The 18,961-nt window shown below is 59.6% G+C and overlaps 1 protein-coding gene across 1 annotated transcript in view; it reads left to right on the plus strand.

Moving 5' to 3' along the window:
• The window catches only part of SPTB (spectrin beta, erythrocytic), a 68,758-nt gene extending 51,161 nt beyond the window's left edge, over positions 1-17,597 (plus strand). Inside the window, exons 27-35 of the mRNA XM_008138950.3 lie at positions 2,278-2,416; positions 2,860-2,944; positions 3,681-3,877; positions 4,165-4,214; positions 4,862-4,940; positions 14,552-14,814; positions 16,902-17,075; positions 17,253-17,295; positions 17,430-17,597. Coding sequence (XP_008137172.2) covers positions 2,278-2,416; positions 2,860-2,944; positions 3,681-3,877; positions 4,165-4,214; positions 4,862-4,940; positions 14,552-14,814; positions 16,902-17,075; positions 17,253-17,295; positions 17,430-17,597 — 1,198 coding nt within the window. The remainder of the gene's footprint in view (positions 1-2,277; positions 2,417-2,859; positions 2,945-3,680; positions 3,878-4,164; positions 4,215-4,861; positions 4,941-14,551; positions 14,815-16,901; positions 17,076-17,252; positions 17,296-17,429) is intronic.
• The last annotated feature ends 1,364 nt before the right edge of the window (positions 17,598-18,961 follow it).

The raw sequence follows: 18,961 nt of genomic DNA on the forward strand, positions 1-18,961 counted from the left end.
AGGGACATGATGCCCTGGGAGGGACAGGGATGTCCTGGGAGGGACAGGGATGCCCAGGGAGGGACAGGGATGTCTTGAGAGGGACAGGGATGCCCGGGGAGGGACAGGGATGCCCTGGGAGGGACAGGGATGCCCTGGGAGGGACAGGGATGCCCGGGGAGGGACAGGGATGTCTTGAGAGGGACAGGGATGCCCTGGGAGGGACAGGGATGTCTTGAGAGGGACAGGGATGCCCTGGGAGGGACAGGGATGTCTTGAGAGGGACAGGGATGCCCAGGGAGGGACAGGGATGTCTTGAGAGGGACAGGGATGCCCTGGGAGGGACAGGGATGTCTTGAGAGGGACAGGGATGCCCTGGGAGGGACAGGGATGTCCTGGGAGGGACAGGGATGCCCTGGGAGGGACAGGGATGCCCTGGGAGGGACGGGATGCCCTGGGAGGGACAGTGATGCCCGGGGAGGGACAGGGATGTTCTGGGAGGGACAGTGATGCCCTGGGAGGGACAGGGATGTCTTGAGAGGGACAGGGATGCCCTGGGAGGGACAGAGATGCCTTGGGAGGGACAGGGATGCCCTGGGAGGGACAGTGATGCCCGGGGAGGGACAGGGATGCCCGGGGAGGGACAGGGATGTCCTGGGAGGGACAGGGATGCCCTGGGAGGGACAGGGATGCCCGGGGAGGGACAGGGATGCCCTGGGAGGGACAGGGATGCCCTGGGAGGGACAGGGATGCCCTGGGAGGGACATGCTGCCCTGGGAGGGACAGGGATGTCCTGGGAGGGACAGGGATGCCCGGGGAGGGACAGGGATGCCCTGGGAGGGACAGGGATGCCCTGGGAGGGACAGGGATGCCCGGGGAGGGACAGGGATGTCCTGGGAGGGACAGGGATGCCCTGGGAGGGACAGGGATGCCCTGGGAGGGACAGGGATGCCCGGGGAGGGACAGGGATGCCCGGGGAGGGACAGGGATGCCCGGGGAGGGACAGGGATGTCCTGGGAGGGACAGGGATGCCCTGGGAGGGACAGGGATGCCCAGGGAGGGACAGGGATGCCCGGGGAGGGACAGGGATGCCCGGGGAGGGACATGCTGCCTGTGGGTGCACAGGAGTCCCAGGCACCCCCCGAGGGCTGCATCCCGGCCGAAACTGAGGGGCTCGGCTTCTGCTGGGAGGACCAACCATTTCTGAGGAAAGGGAGCCCTGAGAGAGGCATGGAAGGCATCTGTTAGTGAGGGTCTGCGTGAAGCAGTGAGAATACGGGGTTCACTGTTTATCCTTCCCGGCGCTGGGATGGGGCGGGGGCATTCCCCTAAAGCTCAGGCAGGAGCTCATTGCTGTGGGAGGGGGGCAGGCGCCCGGGCAGCGAGAGCTCAGCGGGCCGGGCTCTGGGGCACGGCACAGTCATCTCTGGCCCAGGTCTGCCCCTCTGGTGCTGGTCCTGAAGGTCCAGCTTTAATATTTAACATCTTTATTGAGACACAACTCACATACCGTGCAATTCAATATTTAAAGGACACCATTCAGTGGTTTTTCATGTATTCAGTTGTACGCCCATTGCAATATAAGTTTGTTTATTTTTAAATATTTTTTATTGATTTCAGAGATAGGAAGGGAGAGGGAGAGAGAGAGAAACATCAATGATGAGAGAAAATCATTAGTTGGTTGCCTCCTGCACGCCCCCTACTGGGAATCAAGCCTAGAACCTGGGCAAGTGCCCATGACCAGAATGGAACCTGGGACCCTTCAGTCTGCAGGCCGATACTCTATCCACGGACCCAAACCAGCTAGGGTATAAGTTTAGATTTTCAAAAAGAAACCATGTACCCCTCAGCAGTCATCATTCCCCATCCCACCCCCACCCCCTTTTGAGCCCCTGGCAGCCACTAACCTGTTTTCTGTCTCTAGACTTCTTACATGAATAGAATTATATAGTGTGTGGTCTTTCCTGCCTGGCTTCTGTCACTGAGCACACTCTGTTCAGGACGCCTTCGTGGTAGCATGCATCAGAGCTTCATTCCTTGTTATTGTCAAATAGCATTCCCAGCCTTCCTCCGAGGCCCCTGCAGCCCCACCCGTGCCCTGGCCACTGGCCAGTGGAGGACACCAGGGCTTCATTCAGCACCAGTGTCCCTGCAGGGGGACAAGGGGGTGGGCTCAGACCCCAGGCAGGTGAGGGTGGCCCCTCTGAGCAGGACTTGGCATCAGGCTGACCAGAGTCACACCACTTCCTTCTTCCCCGACTCTCTCCCCTGCCCCTGTCCTCCTGTCTCCCCCCCCAGGGACGTCTCCTCAGTGGAACTGCTCATGAAGTATCACCAGGGCATCAGGGCGGAGATCGAAACCCGGAGCAAGAACTTCAACGCCTGCCTAGAGCTTGGCGAGTCCCTGCTGCAGCGGGAGCACCAGGCCTCCGAGGAGGTGAGGGGGACAGTGGGACACAGCCAGCCGTCTCCGTCCTTGCCCCCACTCTTGCTGGACCAGACAGCTTCTTGGCGAGGCTCATCTTCCTTTCCCCCATGGAGCACTGGTGATGAGAGTCCCACCAAACCCATTCGGGGGCTGGCTGCTTGGTAGAGAGAGCGGGTGAATAACCTACCTATCGCCGACCTGTGTGCAGGCTTTGGCACTTGGCAACACCCACTTCCTAGGTGAGGTGCCTCAGAGAGGTTAAGTAACTCGCCCAAGGCTGCACAGCTAGCAAGTGGCTGGACCAAGACTTGAAGTCAGGTCTGTGTGGCCTAGCCCGGCGTTCCCTGCAGGATCTCTCTGTGCACTGACTCACTCGGCCGGTGGGGGGGCGGGGCGGGGGGGGGCGCCCCAGGGTTACCAAAGCCTGAGCTGTTCTCCCTCCCTCCCCGCAGATCAGGGAGAAACTGCAGCAGGTGATGTCCAGGAGGAAAGAGATGAATGAGAAGTGGGAGGCCCGCTGGGAGCGGCTCAGCATGTGTGAGTGCCTCCTGGGAGCGGGAGAGGGGCGGGGGGGAAGCTGGAGGGGAGGGGCCCGGCCTGCTGGGCGGGGCAGGAGGGTGATGTCACCACTGCTGAGAACAGCCCCCCACGCAGCACACTCATCCTCAAAGCTCCATTGCCCAGGCCTCGGGCAGCCCCTCAGAGGGCCACGCTGCTGGAGCCAGCCAGCCAGCACCCCGATCTCTGCAGCTGGGATCCCTAGAGAGTTTAAGTAACTGGCCCTAGTGCATCCCAGATGTTTGATCTGAGGCGTGTTGGGCACAGAAGGAACTGAGGAGACTAGGAAGGTGGAGAAATCCCGCCACTCAGGCAGGCGCCATGAGCCAGGAAGCCCGGGATTGGTCCCATGGCTATTCGTGCACGATTTTGTGGGACAGCCAAGGGCTGGGGAGAGGGTGTTCGGGGCAGAAGACAGCTCCCCAAAGGGAGATGTCTAACTGCATCTTGTTTTCAAAATGGAGTTTGTTCTCACTGATGGGTTTGTGAAACATCACTATTGATGGAAACGAGGTAGGGGCCTCGCGTGGGGAAGGAGGGGTCTCGGCAGAAGGTCGTCACTGACCAGGACGTCCGCACGGTCACAGGCACGTGTGCGGGCCTCGTGCCTGACTGCCCCCTCCGTGTGGGTCCCCCGAGATCCCACGGGAGCGGCCGCTGGTGCTGACGGCCCCCCGGGCCCCGTGGGTGGCCTGTGTCTCGTTCTCCGTGGCAGTGCTGGAAGTGTGCCAGTTCTCTCGGGACGCCTCCGTGGCCGAAGCGTGGCTGATCGCCCAGGAGCCCTACCTGGCCAGCCGGGACTTCGGACACACGGTGGACAGCGTGGAAAAGCTCATCAAGAGGCACGAGGCGTTTGAGAAATCCACGGCCAGCTGGGCAGAGCGCTTCGCGGCCCTGGAGAAGCCCACCACGGTGAGCCAGGCTGGGGGGGCAGCCACGCCTGCAGGGTATCTCGGGTCAAGAGCTCGTAGCTGTGGTTGGTCACTAAGGACAGGGTGAAAGGCTCGGCGAGGCAGGGCGTGGGAAGGCAGCAGGAGTGGTAGGGAGGCCTGACTTTCGAACCCAAAGACAAGAGGGGATAACCCAGAAGGAACCTATGCCAGGGTGTGTTGGGTTCGGGGAGCCCCATTAGAGAAAGGGGTCTGAGAGTTGACGCCCCTCCTTGGCTGTTCTGACCCCTTGGCCTTTTCCTCCCCCAGCTTGAGCTAAAAGAACGCCAGATCCCAGAGACCCCCGTGGAGGAGACTGGGTAAGTGTGGGGAGGCTGGGCGGTGGGCTGCGCTGGAGCACTCTGCGGGGGTGGCGGGGGAGGGGGAGGGAGAGTATTTTTAATCAGAAACAGCCCCCTGATTTTTTTAAATATATATTTTAATTCATTTCAGAGAGGAAGGGAGAGGGAGAGAGAGAGAGATAGGAACATCAGTGATGAGAGAGAATCATTGATCGGCTGCCTCCCACACGCCCCACACTGGGGATGGAGCCCACAATCCAGGCGTGTACCCTGACCTTGAATTGAACCGTGACCTCAATAGGTTGACGCTCAACCACTGAGCCACGTCAGCTGGGCCCCCCCGAGGTTTAAAAAATACACCTGTGCCCTCTCACACCTGGGCCACTAGTTAGAGGAATCGGCGTGTCTGGAGCTTTCAGGCAGAGAGGAGCTGTGGTCAACCCCACGTCAGGGGCGGCCGGAGACCTGCCGCAGGCAGAGCCGGTGGGAGCAGGGAGTCAAGGCAGATACAGCAGCAACTTGCTAAGCTCCTGCCAGGCTGCCGGGAGGCCGGATGGGGAGGTCCTTGGCGTGAGCTCCGGGGGGAGGGCCGGAGAGCCAGGCCTTGGGGTGGGCGCGGGCCTCAGAGAGGTGCTTGTTTCTAAAGAGGGGCTGTGTCTTCGTAGGCCTCAAGAGGAGGAAGGCGAGACAGCAGGGGAGGGTCCCCGAGGTCCCCACCGCGCGGCCACGGAGAGAACGTCCCCGGTCAGTTTCCTGTCCCACTTGTCTAGTTCCTGGGAGTCGTTGCTGCCAGAACCTGGTCACCCCTACTAGGCTCGGCCGGGGCCAGGGCGGAAGTCGAGGGCAGGCACGGCCCCCGCACCCCCAGACCCCTCCTTCAGACCAGTCCGCACGTCCCACTGAGGTTTTCCCCATTCCTAGACTGACTCCCCCCACTCCCCTCGACCCAGAAGAAACGGACATGTTAGCCCACCGACATGACTCCGTTAGTTTGGTTTTACCTAGTCTAATAAATTTTCTTGTATAAATACATCACCATCTACATCAGGGGAAACCGTTTATACAGGGATGACTCGTTTCCACACACCGTCCTTTTCCCCTCACTCCATCCTTGACACAGTCTCACCACACACCTGCACACCCATCCACAAACAGACGGCCCAGTGGTGCCCACCACGGCCACGGCATTCCAGGGCGCCCGCCCCTCTAGCAGCCCCCTCCCTCCCTAGGCACAGCCCCCTCCCCCACTGCACCTTCCTGGTCTGAGGCCTGTTGGTCAATGAGTTTGGATGTGGAGCTGGTTCTGGGGCAAGAACAGACTTGAAGGAGCCCTGTGAGCGTGGGGAGAGCCCCAGGGCTTCGGGGTCACAGGGCCAGTCCCCCCACTTGTGGAACAGGAGCGTGTGAGGCTGAGGGGAGGCGTGGGAGGGGACTAAGACACACCAGCTGCCAGTCGCCTGGGCATATGGCTCAGGACGGTGCCTGGAAGAGGTCGAGGTCCCTTAGCTAACAGGACCCAGGGGGTCGGTGCAGGAGGCCTGTGAGTCTGTAACCCAGGTTTGGGGGTAATGCCCTGGGGAGCGGCTGAGAAGAAAGCACAATCTCAGCATGTGCCTTGCATGGCTTCATCTCTGCATGAACCCCGCCTCTACAGGTGCCCCGGTGAGCTTGCCTGACATTTTGGGGGTTTAGGGAAACTGGTATTCTAGGTGAAAATTTCTGGCACACCAACCACCCCAGAAAACAATGCACACACAGTGATTATTTCCTGTGCAGAATCCCTGTCAGGTCCAGACTTCAGCCCTTCCCACACTTCTGTGACACACACACACACACACACACCACCACCACCACCCTCCCCCTCCAGCCTGGTCAGAGGCCTCTCTTCCTGAGCTGCACCAGCCCTTTGTGTCCAGCAGAGGGCACTGCTGGGCTCCCGCTGCCAGGTCTCTCCCAGAAGTTCCCTCTCAAGCTCCCATCATGGCCTGTGGGGGTCTCTGGTGGACTGCGCCCCAGCCCCTTTCTCCCAGTGACAGCCCCCGCCGGAAGGAGCGCGAACGCTGGGGGCTGGCACGGACTGTGGACACTGGGGCTGGGGCTGCCCCGCCTCCACCTCCTGCACCACCCGCGCTTCGGCTGTGCATCCCATGTGTCTGTGTGCGGTGGTGTCCCCGGTCTGCGGGCTCCTCGTGACCTCCTGAATGACTCCACCCATTGTCTGTGTCACGCACGTCTGTGCAAATGTAATTACATGTGTGTCAGAGCCGCCTCCATCCAGCACCGGGAGGTCATTGGGTCCGGGGGAATAAAACCTGCTTGGACCTGAGTCTCTCTGGAAGGAAGAGCGGGCCCACCCCTGAGACCCTGCCAGAGAGCCCGCCCTCCGGCCGGGAAAGCTGGCCTGTGCCCGGCACCAGGAAGAAACGGATGGCGACTCAGTAAAAGCCAGGCCCCAGGCCTCGTGGACACACTTCCCGCTGCCGCCGTCCTGTCTCAGCCTGCGTTGAGTTTTCATGAGGATCCACGAAACTCCGAGGGCGGGTGTGCTCCCCGTGGGTCTTTGATCTGAGAGGAAAACCTCGCAGGTCTCACGCAGGCTGGGAGCCCTTCGCAGACACAAAGGCCTCTCCCAGGAAGGCCGGCTGTCCGCTGGGCCTTCTCTCGGTGGGCCTGGGCGCGGTGGCTGGCTGCTGTCCCGTGTGTGTGGTCTGGTGTCGGTGCCCTATAGAATAGACCCACGCGTGTTGCTTCCTGTGAGACCCGTCACTGGTGCATGCGGCTTCCTGCTTGGGGGAACAGACGGGAGCGGACCGGGCACCTGAACCCGCCTAGACTGCTGCACACCACAGGCGGCCACCCTGCCGGCCCCACCCCGGCCCTCCCCTCCCTGGTGTGCACACACACGCATGTACACGCAGGCACCGAGTGCCATTCCATTCCCTGCATCGCTGTTTTCTTCCAACACGTCACTGTGTGATGCCTCACCTCCCTCACCCCTCACCTTCCCACATCAGAGCATATTCTGGTAAAAACGGATCCATTCACACAGGTAAGTGGATAAGTGAGTGTGTGTGAGGCCAAGCAGAAGCAAGGTATGACAACAGGCCAGCTCCCGGGTGGAGGTCAGGACGCTGGGCTCTCACCCGGAGTTCTTCAGGAACCTCCCGGCGTGATTTAGACCCGCCTCCTCTTCCTGGGTCTCCTCGCCCTTATAAAGCCCTCTGTGGGATTACAGAAAGTCCAGAACATTCCCGAGTGTCACCAGTGTGCCTGAATAAAGGGCGAGGCGGGAGAGCGGTTTTCCCCACTCGCCTGTCTCCTCCGGAGCTAGGGAACCTGGTTCATGTTTGTCCGGTGCCGGTGGGTGTGAGGCAGGAGATGGGAGGGACGAGGCAAAGGGCTGGGGTGTTGGCCTTTGTCCCTGTTTGGGGAAGAGGCAGGGCTGGACCTCAGTTCCTGACAAGGCCAGTGCCCTTGCCTCTCCTCCTGGGTGCTGGCCGGGGGGGGGGGTGGCCTTCCTCTCTGTGCCTGGGGCACACTCACCCCAATACCCTCCGCCTTCCGTGTTTCCCTTGCACCTGCATGTGGCCCTGGGGAGGGCTGGGGTCCTGCTAAGGTCCTCCTCTCCGGGCTCTGGAGCCTCAGAATCCTCCTGTGACATCCGGGTGAGATGCTGACGTTGAGGTGGTGCGTTGGTTTCATGGGGCAGGAGTGATATTGCAGAGAATCCGATTGGATGCCTCCTGGCTGCGCCCTGGGCTTGTTCCTGGCCTGGTGGGAAGGGGGCTGCTCTGGGAACTCCCAGCGGGGCTGCTGCGACAGGTCACCTGCCTGAAAGGTGCTCCTAGGGGCTGTGACAAGAAACTGTGTCCTCAGCGTTCGTGGTTTGGGGCAGTCGTGCCTGTCTGCCTCAGGCCTGGGCAGATCCAGTCTGTGGTTCAGGACTCGAGGGCGCCAGGCCCGCAGGAGAGCAGCTGCCCGGGTGCGAGTCCTCACCAGGCCCCGCAGGAGGTTGTCACAGAAAACCCTCTCCCCCAGGCACTCACAGCACTCTCCCCGGGACCCCGGGGCTGCCTGCCGCTGGCCTTCCCAGGACTGGGGTGAGCGTGGGCAGTTGAGACTGCTAGGACCCTTGCCTCCTCCTGTGATCGCTGTGGCTTCAGAAGAGTAACCAGCACAAGAATGTGCGGGACGGTGCCCGGGGCTGAACGGGCACGGGATTGCAGCCCTCCCCACACTCCTGGGAGACGGGACACCTTCCAGCCGGTGCCTGGCTGGCTCCAGCGGCTGCCCCCCCCCTTGGCAACCTGTGCGACTCCCCCAGGCAGCCTGGCGCTTTCATCAGCAGCCAGAGACCAGGCTCTGACGTCCTTGGATGGGAGGGATGTGGGTGTGGAGGCAGCAGCTGTTTCTTCTTGCCTGAGCAAGCTTCCCCACCCCTTCTCCCCTCCCCCTGCGAGGCCCAACTGAGCTGCTGCTTCAAGCATTTTGCAGTGAATGCAAATCTTGTGTTTGCTCACGGTGAGCAGACCGGCCTGGAAAGAACCCCATTTCCCCTAAACTTGGGCGTGTCCTCGCCTCCCCAGGATGCCTGAGTCAGCGAGGCAGGGGTGTGTCTGCCTGCTCTCTGGCCCCGGGCCCTGGTACTCCAGGCTCCCCAGAGAAGCTTGCTCTGTCTGGGCTCTTGCTGGACATCTGCTCACTGCTGGGTGTGCCCAGCTTTTGTGCTGTGGTCACGGGATCTTTCTGGCCACGCTGTCCCAAAGGCCCCTCCTGAGTTCTTTCTTCCAAGCTGTGTCTCATAGCATCCCAGATACTGGTGGGCTCAGGACGGCCTCAACACCCCGCAGCTCAGAGACGGGTCCTCAGAGACGGGTCGGGAGCTGCCCACTCGACAGTGGGTGGTGGAGCTGGATGGGCGAGTCATCAGTTTAGTCTAATGCTGACCCAGCACGCCTGCTGCTCCAGGGCAGGGCCCGAAGAGCCCACGCCCGGTGGGAATGATGAAGACAGCTCCCCAGGAAGCCTGGTTCTCCTCTGGCCCCGGTGCCACCAGGGGACCAGGTCTCCCTCCCTCTCCCCTGCTCACATCCGTCCAAGGGGACCCTGCACACGCCCCTCTCCATCGCCCTCACTTTACCTGGGGGCCTCCTGCTCTCGTCCCCTCCTGTTGTCTTCCCTGGTCTCCCAGTTGGCATCTCAGACAGCTGGCCCCAGGAGCACATGTTGATCCGCTTTGCTCCCCACCCCACTTCTCATGGGAGCCCCTCACCATCCCCTCCACCAACCGGGGGCCCCTCACTGCCTGGCCCAGCCTCAGCTCCTCACCCACTCTTCCCCTATTCAACAACTTCTTTCTCTTTAGACATTTGTCTCTGCTCACCCTAAGTGGCCATCTCTTCATCTCTGGCTGTCCTCAACTCAACAGACCATCCCTTTTTCTTTTCTTGTGAACTGTCTTGTGAACAGCCTTCCCAGCCTGCCTGCCAACAGCCCCTCCCCGAGAGGAGAGCCTAGATGTCAGGCGCCGGGGGAGGGTAAAACTCAGGTGTAAGTGGCCAGCTCCCCCCCACCTGCTGTTCCCCAGGGCTATGTGGTTGCCTACCGCATCAGCAATAGGTCTTGTCTGGCTCCAAGCCCCTCTTCTGGCCCCTTCCAGCGTGGCTCTGGCATGATCCGCTGCCTCCGCTGGCCAGCCACGTGTCTCACAGAACCAAGCTGCTCATGGGGGCTGTGACCCCATCAGACAGGTACTCCCCTCTAGAGCAATAGTACCACCACCACCACCCTCACCCCCACCTCCCTTGCAGCAGGTTCTGCATCTCAACCTTCCGCTCACTAGGTGTGTGGCTGTGGACAAGTTATTCATCCCGCCTGCCACCCCCAACCCGGTTCCCTCCTCTGAAATCATGGGTGTGGTGAGGATACCTGCCTCGCAGAGAGGGTGTGAGGACTGGAAGAGAGAGTGCAGGTAGAATATTATCTGGCATCTGGTAGGTGATTAGTGAAGTCTTCATTTTTTTTTCTTCATCCCTCACTGTAGCCTTTCATCTCTTAAAAGAAACGCCCTCCCTATGAATTCTAACATCCATCGCCTGAGCCCTCCCGAACCTTCCCAGAGTGCCCCTCCCTCGAGGCCCACCACACACACACTCGGAGCCCAGTCCTTGCAGTGACCTAGGCAGGACCATCGTGCGGCTAAGGGGGAGCATCCGCTTTCTGTGGTGCCCCCATAAGCCCTGGCCCGCACTTATCAGCATCTCCTCTAGAGAGAAGCTCCTCGCTTGTGTTTCTTTGCTTGTTCGTGCACCTGGGTTCACTGAGCATCTTCTAGGGCCTCCAAAATACCCTGTGCTCACAAACCAGGTTACTTTTCCCCTGGGAGCTGGGGAGTAGTCTGTGGGCTGCCCCCTCCGCCACCTGCTGGCTGAGCCTGGAAGGACACCTCCAACTCTTTTACGGAGAAGAAATGTGCCCATCCTGTCCCTTTTCCCCTCCCTTTCTTGAACCTCCTTTGTGGAGGAGACTCTCAACCCTCTGCCTGCACCCCCACCAAGCCAGCTTCCTAGCAAGGCAGGACCCCAAAAAGTTGAGCTTACAAGATTCTGAGGTGGCCATCCCCCCCTAACCCACCTCCATCAGTGGCTGGGGTCTCTCCCTGTTTAACTACGATCCTATAAAAGGCTCCTGTCTGTGCCTGTCTATCTCCTGATGTCCCCCAACCAGCAGCCAATAGCACATGTCCCCAGTCCTACCCTGGCATCATGACCCCAGCAGCCAGTACGCATGCCCGCCTCTCACACGACTCCCCCACCCCTGACCACCAGAGAACCGGGCTCCATGCTGCAGGCAGCACCTCCCTTCTTCCAGCCCCCACCCCCAGGCCATTCTCCCTCGTGCTCTCACTCCCCTGTTTGGTCTAAGACTCACCAACCAGCCCAGCCTGATACCCAGAACCTCCAAGCAGCTGGCCCTTCCCCCTCAGGGTCCCCAGCTCCTCTGGGTGAGGTCTCCAGCCTTAGCAGTGTAGGTCTGATCCATGCATCCGCCTCCCAGTGGCCTGAGGGCTAGCGCGGCAGGCCTTCTGCCCGCGGGAACCAGACCACTCACCTGTGCAGGGTCTTGTGGCAGAACCTGCCTGTCCCTACAACCACAGGAGCCCCCAGCTCTGGGCCCGGCTCCTCAGCCAGCACCCCCTTTTGGTTCTCTGCTGTCCACAGACCCCTCCGCCTACGGGGCAGTGCAGGCTCTCCATGGCCTGGCTCCAGGGGCCCCAGGACTGTCACCTCCTCCCCTCTTTCCCGGCTCCCTAAGATGGCACAAAGCACATTCACCCCTGGAACCTGGGACAGGGAGGCCCTTCTGCCCAAACCATGCCACCATCTTTCTCATCAGTGTCCCTTCCCCCGGCCCAGGGGAAGAGAAGCCATCGGCCCTGGGCCTGGGAGGGGGCAGCCACCGCCAAATCCGCCAAATCCCTTCCTCCTCAGGCCTTGGCCATGGGGACAGAGAGGACGGGGTGCATTTTAAATCGTCTCCACGGGAACAGTCAAGAGCGCTTAAGAAATCTCTGGAAATGCCCCTTTTCCGGAGCCAACCCATGACCCAGCCAGTTCACTTTTTTTTTTTTAATGCCATCACAGGGGTCATTATACCTATTGTAATGGCCTCTTCTTTGTTTTTAAAAATATATTTTTATTGATATCAGAGAGAAAGGAAGAGGGAGAGAGAGATAGAAACATCAATGATGAGAGAGAATCATTGATCGGCTGCCTCCTGCACGCCCCACACTGGGGATCGAGCCCACAACCCGGGCATGTGCCCTTGACCGGAATCGAACCCGGGACCTTTCAGTCCATAGGCTGACGCTCTATCCCCTGAGCCAAACCGGCTAGGGCGCCAGTTAACTTTGGATCACACTGGCCTTGGCCTCTGATGCCCCTGCCAGGAAATGGGCCAGACGCCCACTGGGAGGAAGCAGAAGAAAGGTGAGGTTCCGGTGGGAAGCAGTCCTGGGGAAATTCATCTTTATTTTCAGAGGACAGTTCCCCAAAGGAAGGAGAATGGAAGTGAAAGTGTAGGAAGAAAATGTGGACCCACAGGCCTCCAATAGGACCAATCCCAGGAGGGTAAGGCTGGGCGAGGGCCCAGCATGGCGGTGAGGGTCTGCAGGCTTCCCACCCAGCGTCCACCATGCCATCTACCCCAGGGCAGGTGTGGGGGCAGGGGGAGCAGCGCGGCCAGGTGGAGAGGTAAGGGATAAAAAGGCTTCACTCTGCAGTACTATCCACCTCCCGAACCTTACACCAGATCAGAGGGTTGGCCTGATGGGGTCTCCAGGAGGACCCCAAACCCAGGCTCCCAGCCCTCCTCCTGCTACTCTTGCCTTTCCTCCGTGCTGGAGGACAACCCAGGCTTCGGGCCTCCAGATCCTTGTGGCTCACGGTGCTCTTGAAGATATAAATAGTGCAAATGCATAAAAATGAGGGTGGCCCGGCCACAACGCTCAGGGGGTTCTAAGACAGCAAAGGATGAGAGCCCTATAGATGTGACTAAAAACTCAGGTCCACCCAATGCCGGGATGCTTGTTCTTCATTGCCTCTGATACCTGTAAGCTGTGTGATCTTGGATAAGTCACTTCACCTCTCTGAGCAAAAAATTTTCTCATAAATGGAAGGTATTCGACTAGGGTAGTGGTTTTCGATCTTTTCCAGTCATATGATCCTTTCTTTAAGATCTTAGTGGAGCCCCAACTTATACCTGTTTATTGAACAGCCCTCGCTCTATGGAATATAAACATGACCAGCGTTAGCTTCTTCCAAGACTGCCTTCAAACATCGCCATTGAGCCTCCCTCTCCGTTCCTTAGCGCCATCTCAGGCGGACCGTGGTCACTTTTCGTCTACCCAACCTGTTTCAGTTTAAAGCTTCCATCCCGTGTCCAATACGGTGCCCACATCCTCCCACCCTCCATCTCTCTCTGTCGTATTTGACCGTGTCTTTTGTAGGACCCACAGTGGGGAGCAGGGGTCTGCTCTTCTGGGCCTCACCTCATCTTCCGTGGCTGGAGTGAGGAGTAGAAAAGGGACCAATCTCATGGCTGCCTCCTGGGGCGGCTCCTGGGCTGCGGATGCCCTTGGTCCTTCGGGTGTTCAGATGTGGTGCTCATTTAGCACGTAGGAGAGCCACCCCTCCTTGCCCCGTCTGGCCCGCCTGCTTTCTCCTCCTGCAGCAGCACCGGGCAGATCAGCAAGGCCGCTGCATGAGGAGGTGCCCAGCTGGGGAACGGGAGGGCGACTTCCCCTTCTCATGGGCACCTGACAGCGCGGGTGGCTCCCCTGGAGGCCCTTCACTCCGCGTGGGCAGCTGGGAGCACCCACCCTCCACAGGGAGGTGCAGGGAGGCAAAGGGCAGGGACTCCTTACAGGCGATGGTCCACCCCTCCGACACTAGCATGCATGAGAGGCTTGTGAAGGAGTCCTGATGCGCTGACCCCGCTCCGGGCTAAAGCGGCAGCATAAAGGCGGGGTCCGGGTCTGTTGCATTCAAGCTCTTGAGGTGAGTTTTACGGCAAAGGCATCCAGGCTTGGGAACCGCTGCCCCATCAAATGACAGGAGCAGGGCCAACGAGGCTGGGGTCTCCCTTTTGAAGGGAGTGGGGGACACTAGGGCCTGGCGCCCTAACTGTGAGGTTTTAGAACAGGCGTCCTCAAACTACGGCCCGCGGGCCACATGCGGGTGTTTTTGCCATTTTGTTTTTTTACTTCAAAATAAGATACGTGCAGTGTGCATAGGAATTTGTTCATAGTCCGGCCCTCCAACGGTCTGAGGGACAGTGAACTGGCCCCCTGTTTAAAAAGTTTGAGGACCCCTGTTTTAGACACAAGTGGAAGGTAACAGAGGAGTTCCCATTCAACATCCTAAGCACGTGTTTTTCAACCCTGCCTTAACAGCAGCCCTTCGTAGGAAGTCTTGCCAGAGCCCACGTAGAAGTCGGCCGGAGTTAGAGCGCGTGACAGGGCAGGGTAGGGCCTGGGGCAGGTGGTGAGCCGGGCTTTGCCAGCAAGGTCGGAACCCCCTGGATGAGATCATCGTGCGGGCCCCTTCAGCTCACTCGAAGAACCTCCTGTTGATGTCAGATTGGGGTTGGGAATGGAGCCAGAGGCGTGGGCAGAGACCAGGGAAGCAGGCCAGCTGGTACCCATAGCAGGTGCAGAGCCAGGGAGGGCCAGGAGGGGCACAGCAGAAGGGAACCGGGCTCAGGTGGGGGCCTGCTGGCTTCCCAGTTCTGCTGAGCAGCCGTCCCCGGGGCAGAACCCCAGCAAGGTGTGCTCCCCGCCATGTGTCCCTGAGCAGGGGGAAGAAGAGAGACAGTGGCCTCAGGACCTGCAGCCGCCACCCCCACCGGGGCCGCAGAAGGAAGGGCAGGAGGAGAAATCCGGCGGGGATGAGAGGCCCGCCACAGAGCCTCTCCTGAAGGCCCTGGACACACCTCTGAGCGAGGGGGACGAGCCTACCACGCTGCCGGCCCAGCGGGACCACGGGCACAGCGTGCAGATGGAGGGCTACCTGGGCCGCAAGCACGACCTGGAGGGGCCCAACAAGAAGGCATCCAACAGGTGTGTGGAGGGGAGCTGGGCAACACAGGTCTGTGCGGGGGGAGAGGGCGCCCTCTACCTCCGGTCTTGCGTGCTCCTGGGAGCCCCTCTGACAGCTGGCATGATGGGGAAAGCCTGCCTTCAGTTCTGGTCCCAAGTTCAAATCCTGTGACCCTGAGCAGGTTACTCAGCCTCCGTTAGTTTCCCCATTTGTAAGATGATGACGGCGATAGCATGCCTCTGCTGCGGAGACCAGGCCTGGAGCAGGGAAGAGGACACAGTGCTGTTCCTGTGATCCCAGGGCGGGGAGGTCAGTCTTGGCACTGACAACATATCCTTGACCAAGTCCCACCTTTTACCCATCGGGCCTTGTTTCCCCAGCTATCATACAGGAGAGGAGGAAGAGCGGGGTGGGCGTAGATGCAGTGACTCCATGACCTCGAGGAATCCCTTCAAAGGCTGTGTCCTTTCCTGACCTGGAGGCAGTCATGCCCTTGGGTTTGTTCTATCCAGAGATGCCTCTTTAAGGACTCTGGGCCTCCACCTTCCGGCCGCTGTCCAGGGTCCCAGGGAATCGGTGGCATCGAGGTCGAAGCCAGCCATGTCCCAGGACCAGCTGGCAGCACACAGAGCCTGTCCTGGGGACGCAAAGCTAATGCAAATTCCAGAAATGAATTCGGGGACCCCCACTGCCTGAAGAGGTGTACTGCCTATGTGGAGAGTCCACCAGGAAAGAGGAAGGTAGCATGTATTGAGCACCTACTGCATACTAGGCATGATGTTAGGGCAGATCAAATCTTCCTGACTGCCCTGTGATAGTGAGGTTCCCATCTTCCGGATGGGGATAACAGAAGCTCAGATTAAACCGTCTGTTCAAGGCAGGATTCTATTCCCAGACCCAGACCCTTCTTCGCAGCTGCCTTACTTGGGCTACAACTCAAAGAAGGCGGTGAGGGCTGGAGGGCTCCCCACGCTGGGCGCCAGGAAGCTGGGCTCCGGGAACTGGCTCTGCGGCCAGCCTCGTACAGGTCCCGTTCTCTCTCTGACCTCCCTGCCCTTCCTCCCTGAGTGCCCTACTAGTTTTCCACCTTCCTGCCCTCCAGAGGGAGGGAGGGAAGGAGGGAGAAGCAAGGAGGAGGAGGAGGGGGCAGAAGGAAGAGGAGCTTAAGGTTTCTCAGAGTTCATCTCTGAAAATGCAACATGTTTCGCCGTTCTCCGTGGAGGAGCTCCGGTCAGCCCACCTCAGCTATCAGCTCGCTGCTGTCACCCAGCACGCCATTGGGATGAGCCTTGGTTTGCACAAATACGTTTCTTTTACAAGTGCTAGTACCGTTTGCCGGGCATATACCAACAAAACAAAAAGTAACAGCAAACAAAACGAAAAAATAACAGCAACCACCAAACGAACCCCCGCTCCGGGCACGTCACGGCTCTGTACTGAGAACCCAGGCTGCTCGTGGAGGGGGAGGTGTGTGCCAAGTGTGCACTGTTGGTCTCAGACTCGACTCGACAGTTCGACTAAAAGCGTATCTCCAGGCGAGATCAACGTTACCGGCAAAGATTTATGCACAGAATGTTTATCCCCTGGTCCACCAATAAAGGGCTTATTTGTATACATGTGATGGGATATCATATAGCTATTCAAAATTACTTTCAAGAGATATTTAAGGATATGAGGATGTACTCATGATATAATGTTAAGCATAAATGCAGGGCATAAAACCGGATATATATAGTATAATCCAATTTTAGCTATATAGGGGGGGCAAAAGTAGGTTTACAGTTGTAATACAAATAAATAATACAATAAATAAATAATACAATAAACTCTGTTGCATGTGCTCACAACTGCAAACCTACTTTTTTTGTCCACCCTGGTATGTGAGTAGAAAAACATGTGAATAGGGAAAAAAGACTAGAAATACATGAAATGTTAACAATAGTTAACTCTTGGAAATGAAATTTACATGGAGATGACTTTTACTTCCAAGAAAAGTGTTACTATTTACTGGGGCAAAAAATGGTGTCATAGGAACCAGGGGCAGCTCTAGGGATGGCCGAGCCGTGGACCAGGACTGGGGGTGACATGCCCGTCTGCGTCGTCGCAGGTCCTGGAACAACCTGTACTGCGTGCTCAGGAACAGCGAGCTGACCTTCTACAAGGACGCCAAGAACCTGGCCCTGGGGGTGCCCTACCACGGGGAGGAGCCCCTGGCCCTGAGGCATGCCATCTGCGAGATTGCTGCCAACTACAAGAAGAAGAAGCACGTCTTCAAACTGAGGTGAGGCCCCGCCTGCCCACCGCCCTTCCCTGGTGGTGTGATTGGCATGACAGGGGCCTCCTCACGGGACCAGCTCCATGCCTGAGCCGCCCCAAAAGGCTGTGGCCTCAGAGCCACCCTCTGCCCGGGCAGGGGCTCCAGAGGTGGCCCAGGACAGGAAACCCTCTGTCCTCCTAGGTTGAGCAATGGCAGCGAGTGGCTCTTCCATGGCAAGGACGAGGTAAGTGCAGGGCAGCCTCGCCCAGCCCTTGGGGACCCAGGGGCAGATGGAGAAAGCTCCCTCAGAAGGGGCAGGCCTAGGGCCTCCCTCCCATCCTTTGGGGAGGTGTGAGGCCTGACCCTCCCGCCCTGCAGGAGGAGATGCTGTCCTGGCTGCAGGGCGTGAGCACCGCCATCAACGAGTCCCAGAGCATCCGCGTCAAGGCCCAGAGCCTGCCCCTGTCCTCCATCACTGGCCCGGACACAAGCCTTGGCAAGAAAGACAAGGAAAAGAGATTCAGCTTCTTCCCCAAAAAGAAGTAGCCTCTTGCGGCGCCCCACAGGTGGGGCCGGGCTGCGGGTGCCGCAGTGCCTCCCTCGACTGCCCAGGACAGGCTGGGGCGTCCTCGGCCTTGACCTTGGCCACAGCCCTCCTCCCGCCCGGCTGCTCGCTGCCTGCTGCCCGCCTGCTCCGAGTGGCCGGGCGGGGCTCCCGGGCCCACGCTGCACTGCAATAGCTGCCTTCACCCGCCCGACGCCTGCTCCCCCACCATCTGCAGAGCGGCTCCAGGGACACAGGCTCCCGGCTTCGCTGGGCCTCGGGGGCCTGGGGGCAGGATACGGTTTCCCAGGCACACGCCCTCCTCCCCACCCTATTTTGAGGATGCACCAGCCCCCAAGCCCCATAGAAGCTAGAGCAGGAGGCTGAGGGGTCCTCAGATGCTGCCCACTCCCAACGCAAATCTTGCATGGGATCACCCCCCCACGTGGTCCAAACCAGAGAAAGGGAAGAGGACACTGGGAATGCCTGACCCACTCCCGGGCACGAGGAAGGAGCCTCCAGGTAGGCCCACAGGGAAAAGGGCTGCCGGGGACTGAGGGACAAGACGGCCCTCCTCCCCACGGGGCTCCCTCAGAACTGGGACTCTCACCTCAGGGGCCACCACATCCCTTCCCCCCTCCCAAGGTCTGTGGGTCCCAAGGGCCAGGGGCCTCCCGCTGCCTCCAGTCCGCTTCGCTACCACCACAGGTGGCAGAAGGATCAGGAAGCTCTCCAGCAGTCCTTCTAGACCTTCAGTTGAAGCTTAGGGCTAGCGCTCAGACCTGAGGGAGGTGGACACGTCCTGACACTGCCTAAGGCACTGCCTCTCCACGCTGGGACCCCTCCCAATAGCAGCTGAACCAGCAATATCAACTCAGACCAGGCCCCCCTCGAGGCCGTCCCGTCCCAGGTAGCAGATGGACAGCCCAGCACCTGGAGCAAAGCAGCCCAAAGCCAAACGCCCAGTGCGTATTGTCTACACTACAGCTGGTCGCACCCGAGGTTACCGGCCGGCAGACAGCCAAGTTCATGTATGACCTACCGCCCTGGGATGGCAAACCTGGCCTCACCACCCTCACCACCCAACCCAGGGACAGCTGGACAGAGGCTGGGGCCAGAGCCATGAGGGTGGGGCACCTCTTGCTCGGCTTCTCTGAAGGTCCTGGCCTTGGGTCTTGGGGGAGTCACATGGGTGCAGAAGTCACCAAATGTCACCCCACCCCCAAGCACAGCCAAAGGGCCCTGCCACCTAGACGCGCAGGGACAGCCTTCCCAGGCAGCCGGGGTTGGCTTCCAGAGGGAAGAGGGCTGGGTCCACAGGGGTGTCCCCGCCGCTCTTCGAAAGCAATCTTAACTGGGGCTCAGC

Source organism: Eptesicus fuscus, chromosome 5 (genome assembly GCF_027574615.1).
Source record: "Eptesicus fuscus isolate TK198812 chromosome 5, DD_ASM_mEF_20220401, whole genome shotgun sequence".
Classification (NCBI taxonomy): Eukaryota; Metazoa; Chordata; class Mammalia; order Chiroptera; family Vespertilionidae; genus Eptesicus; species Eptesicus fuscus.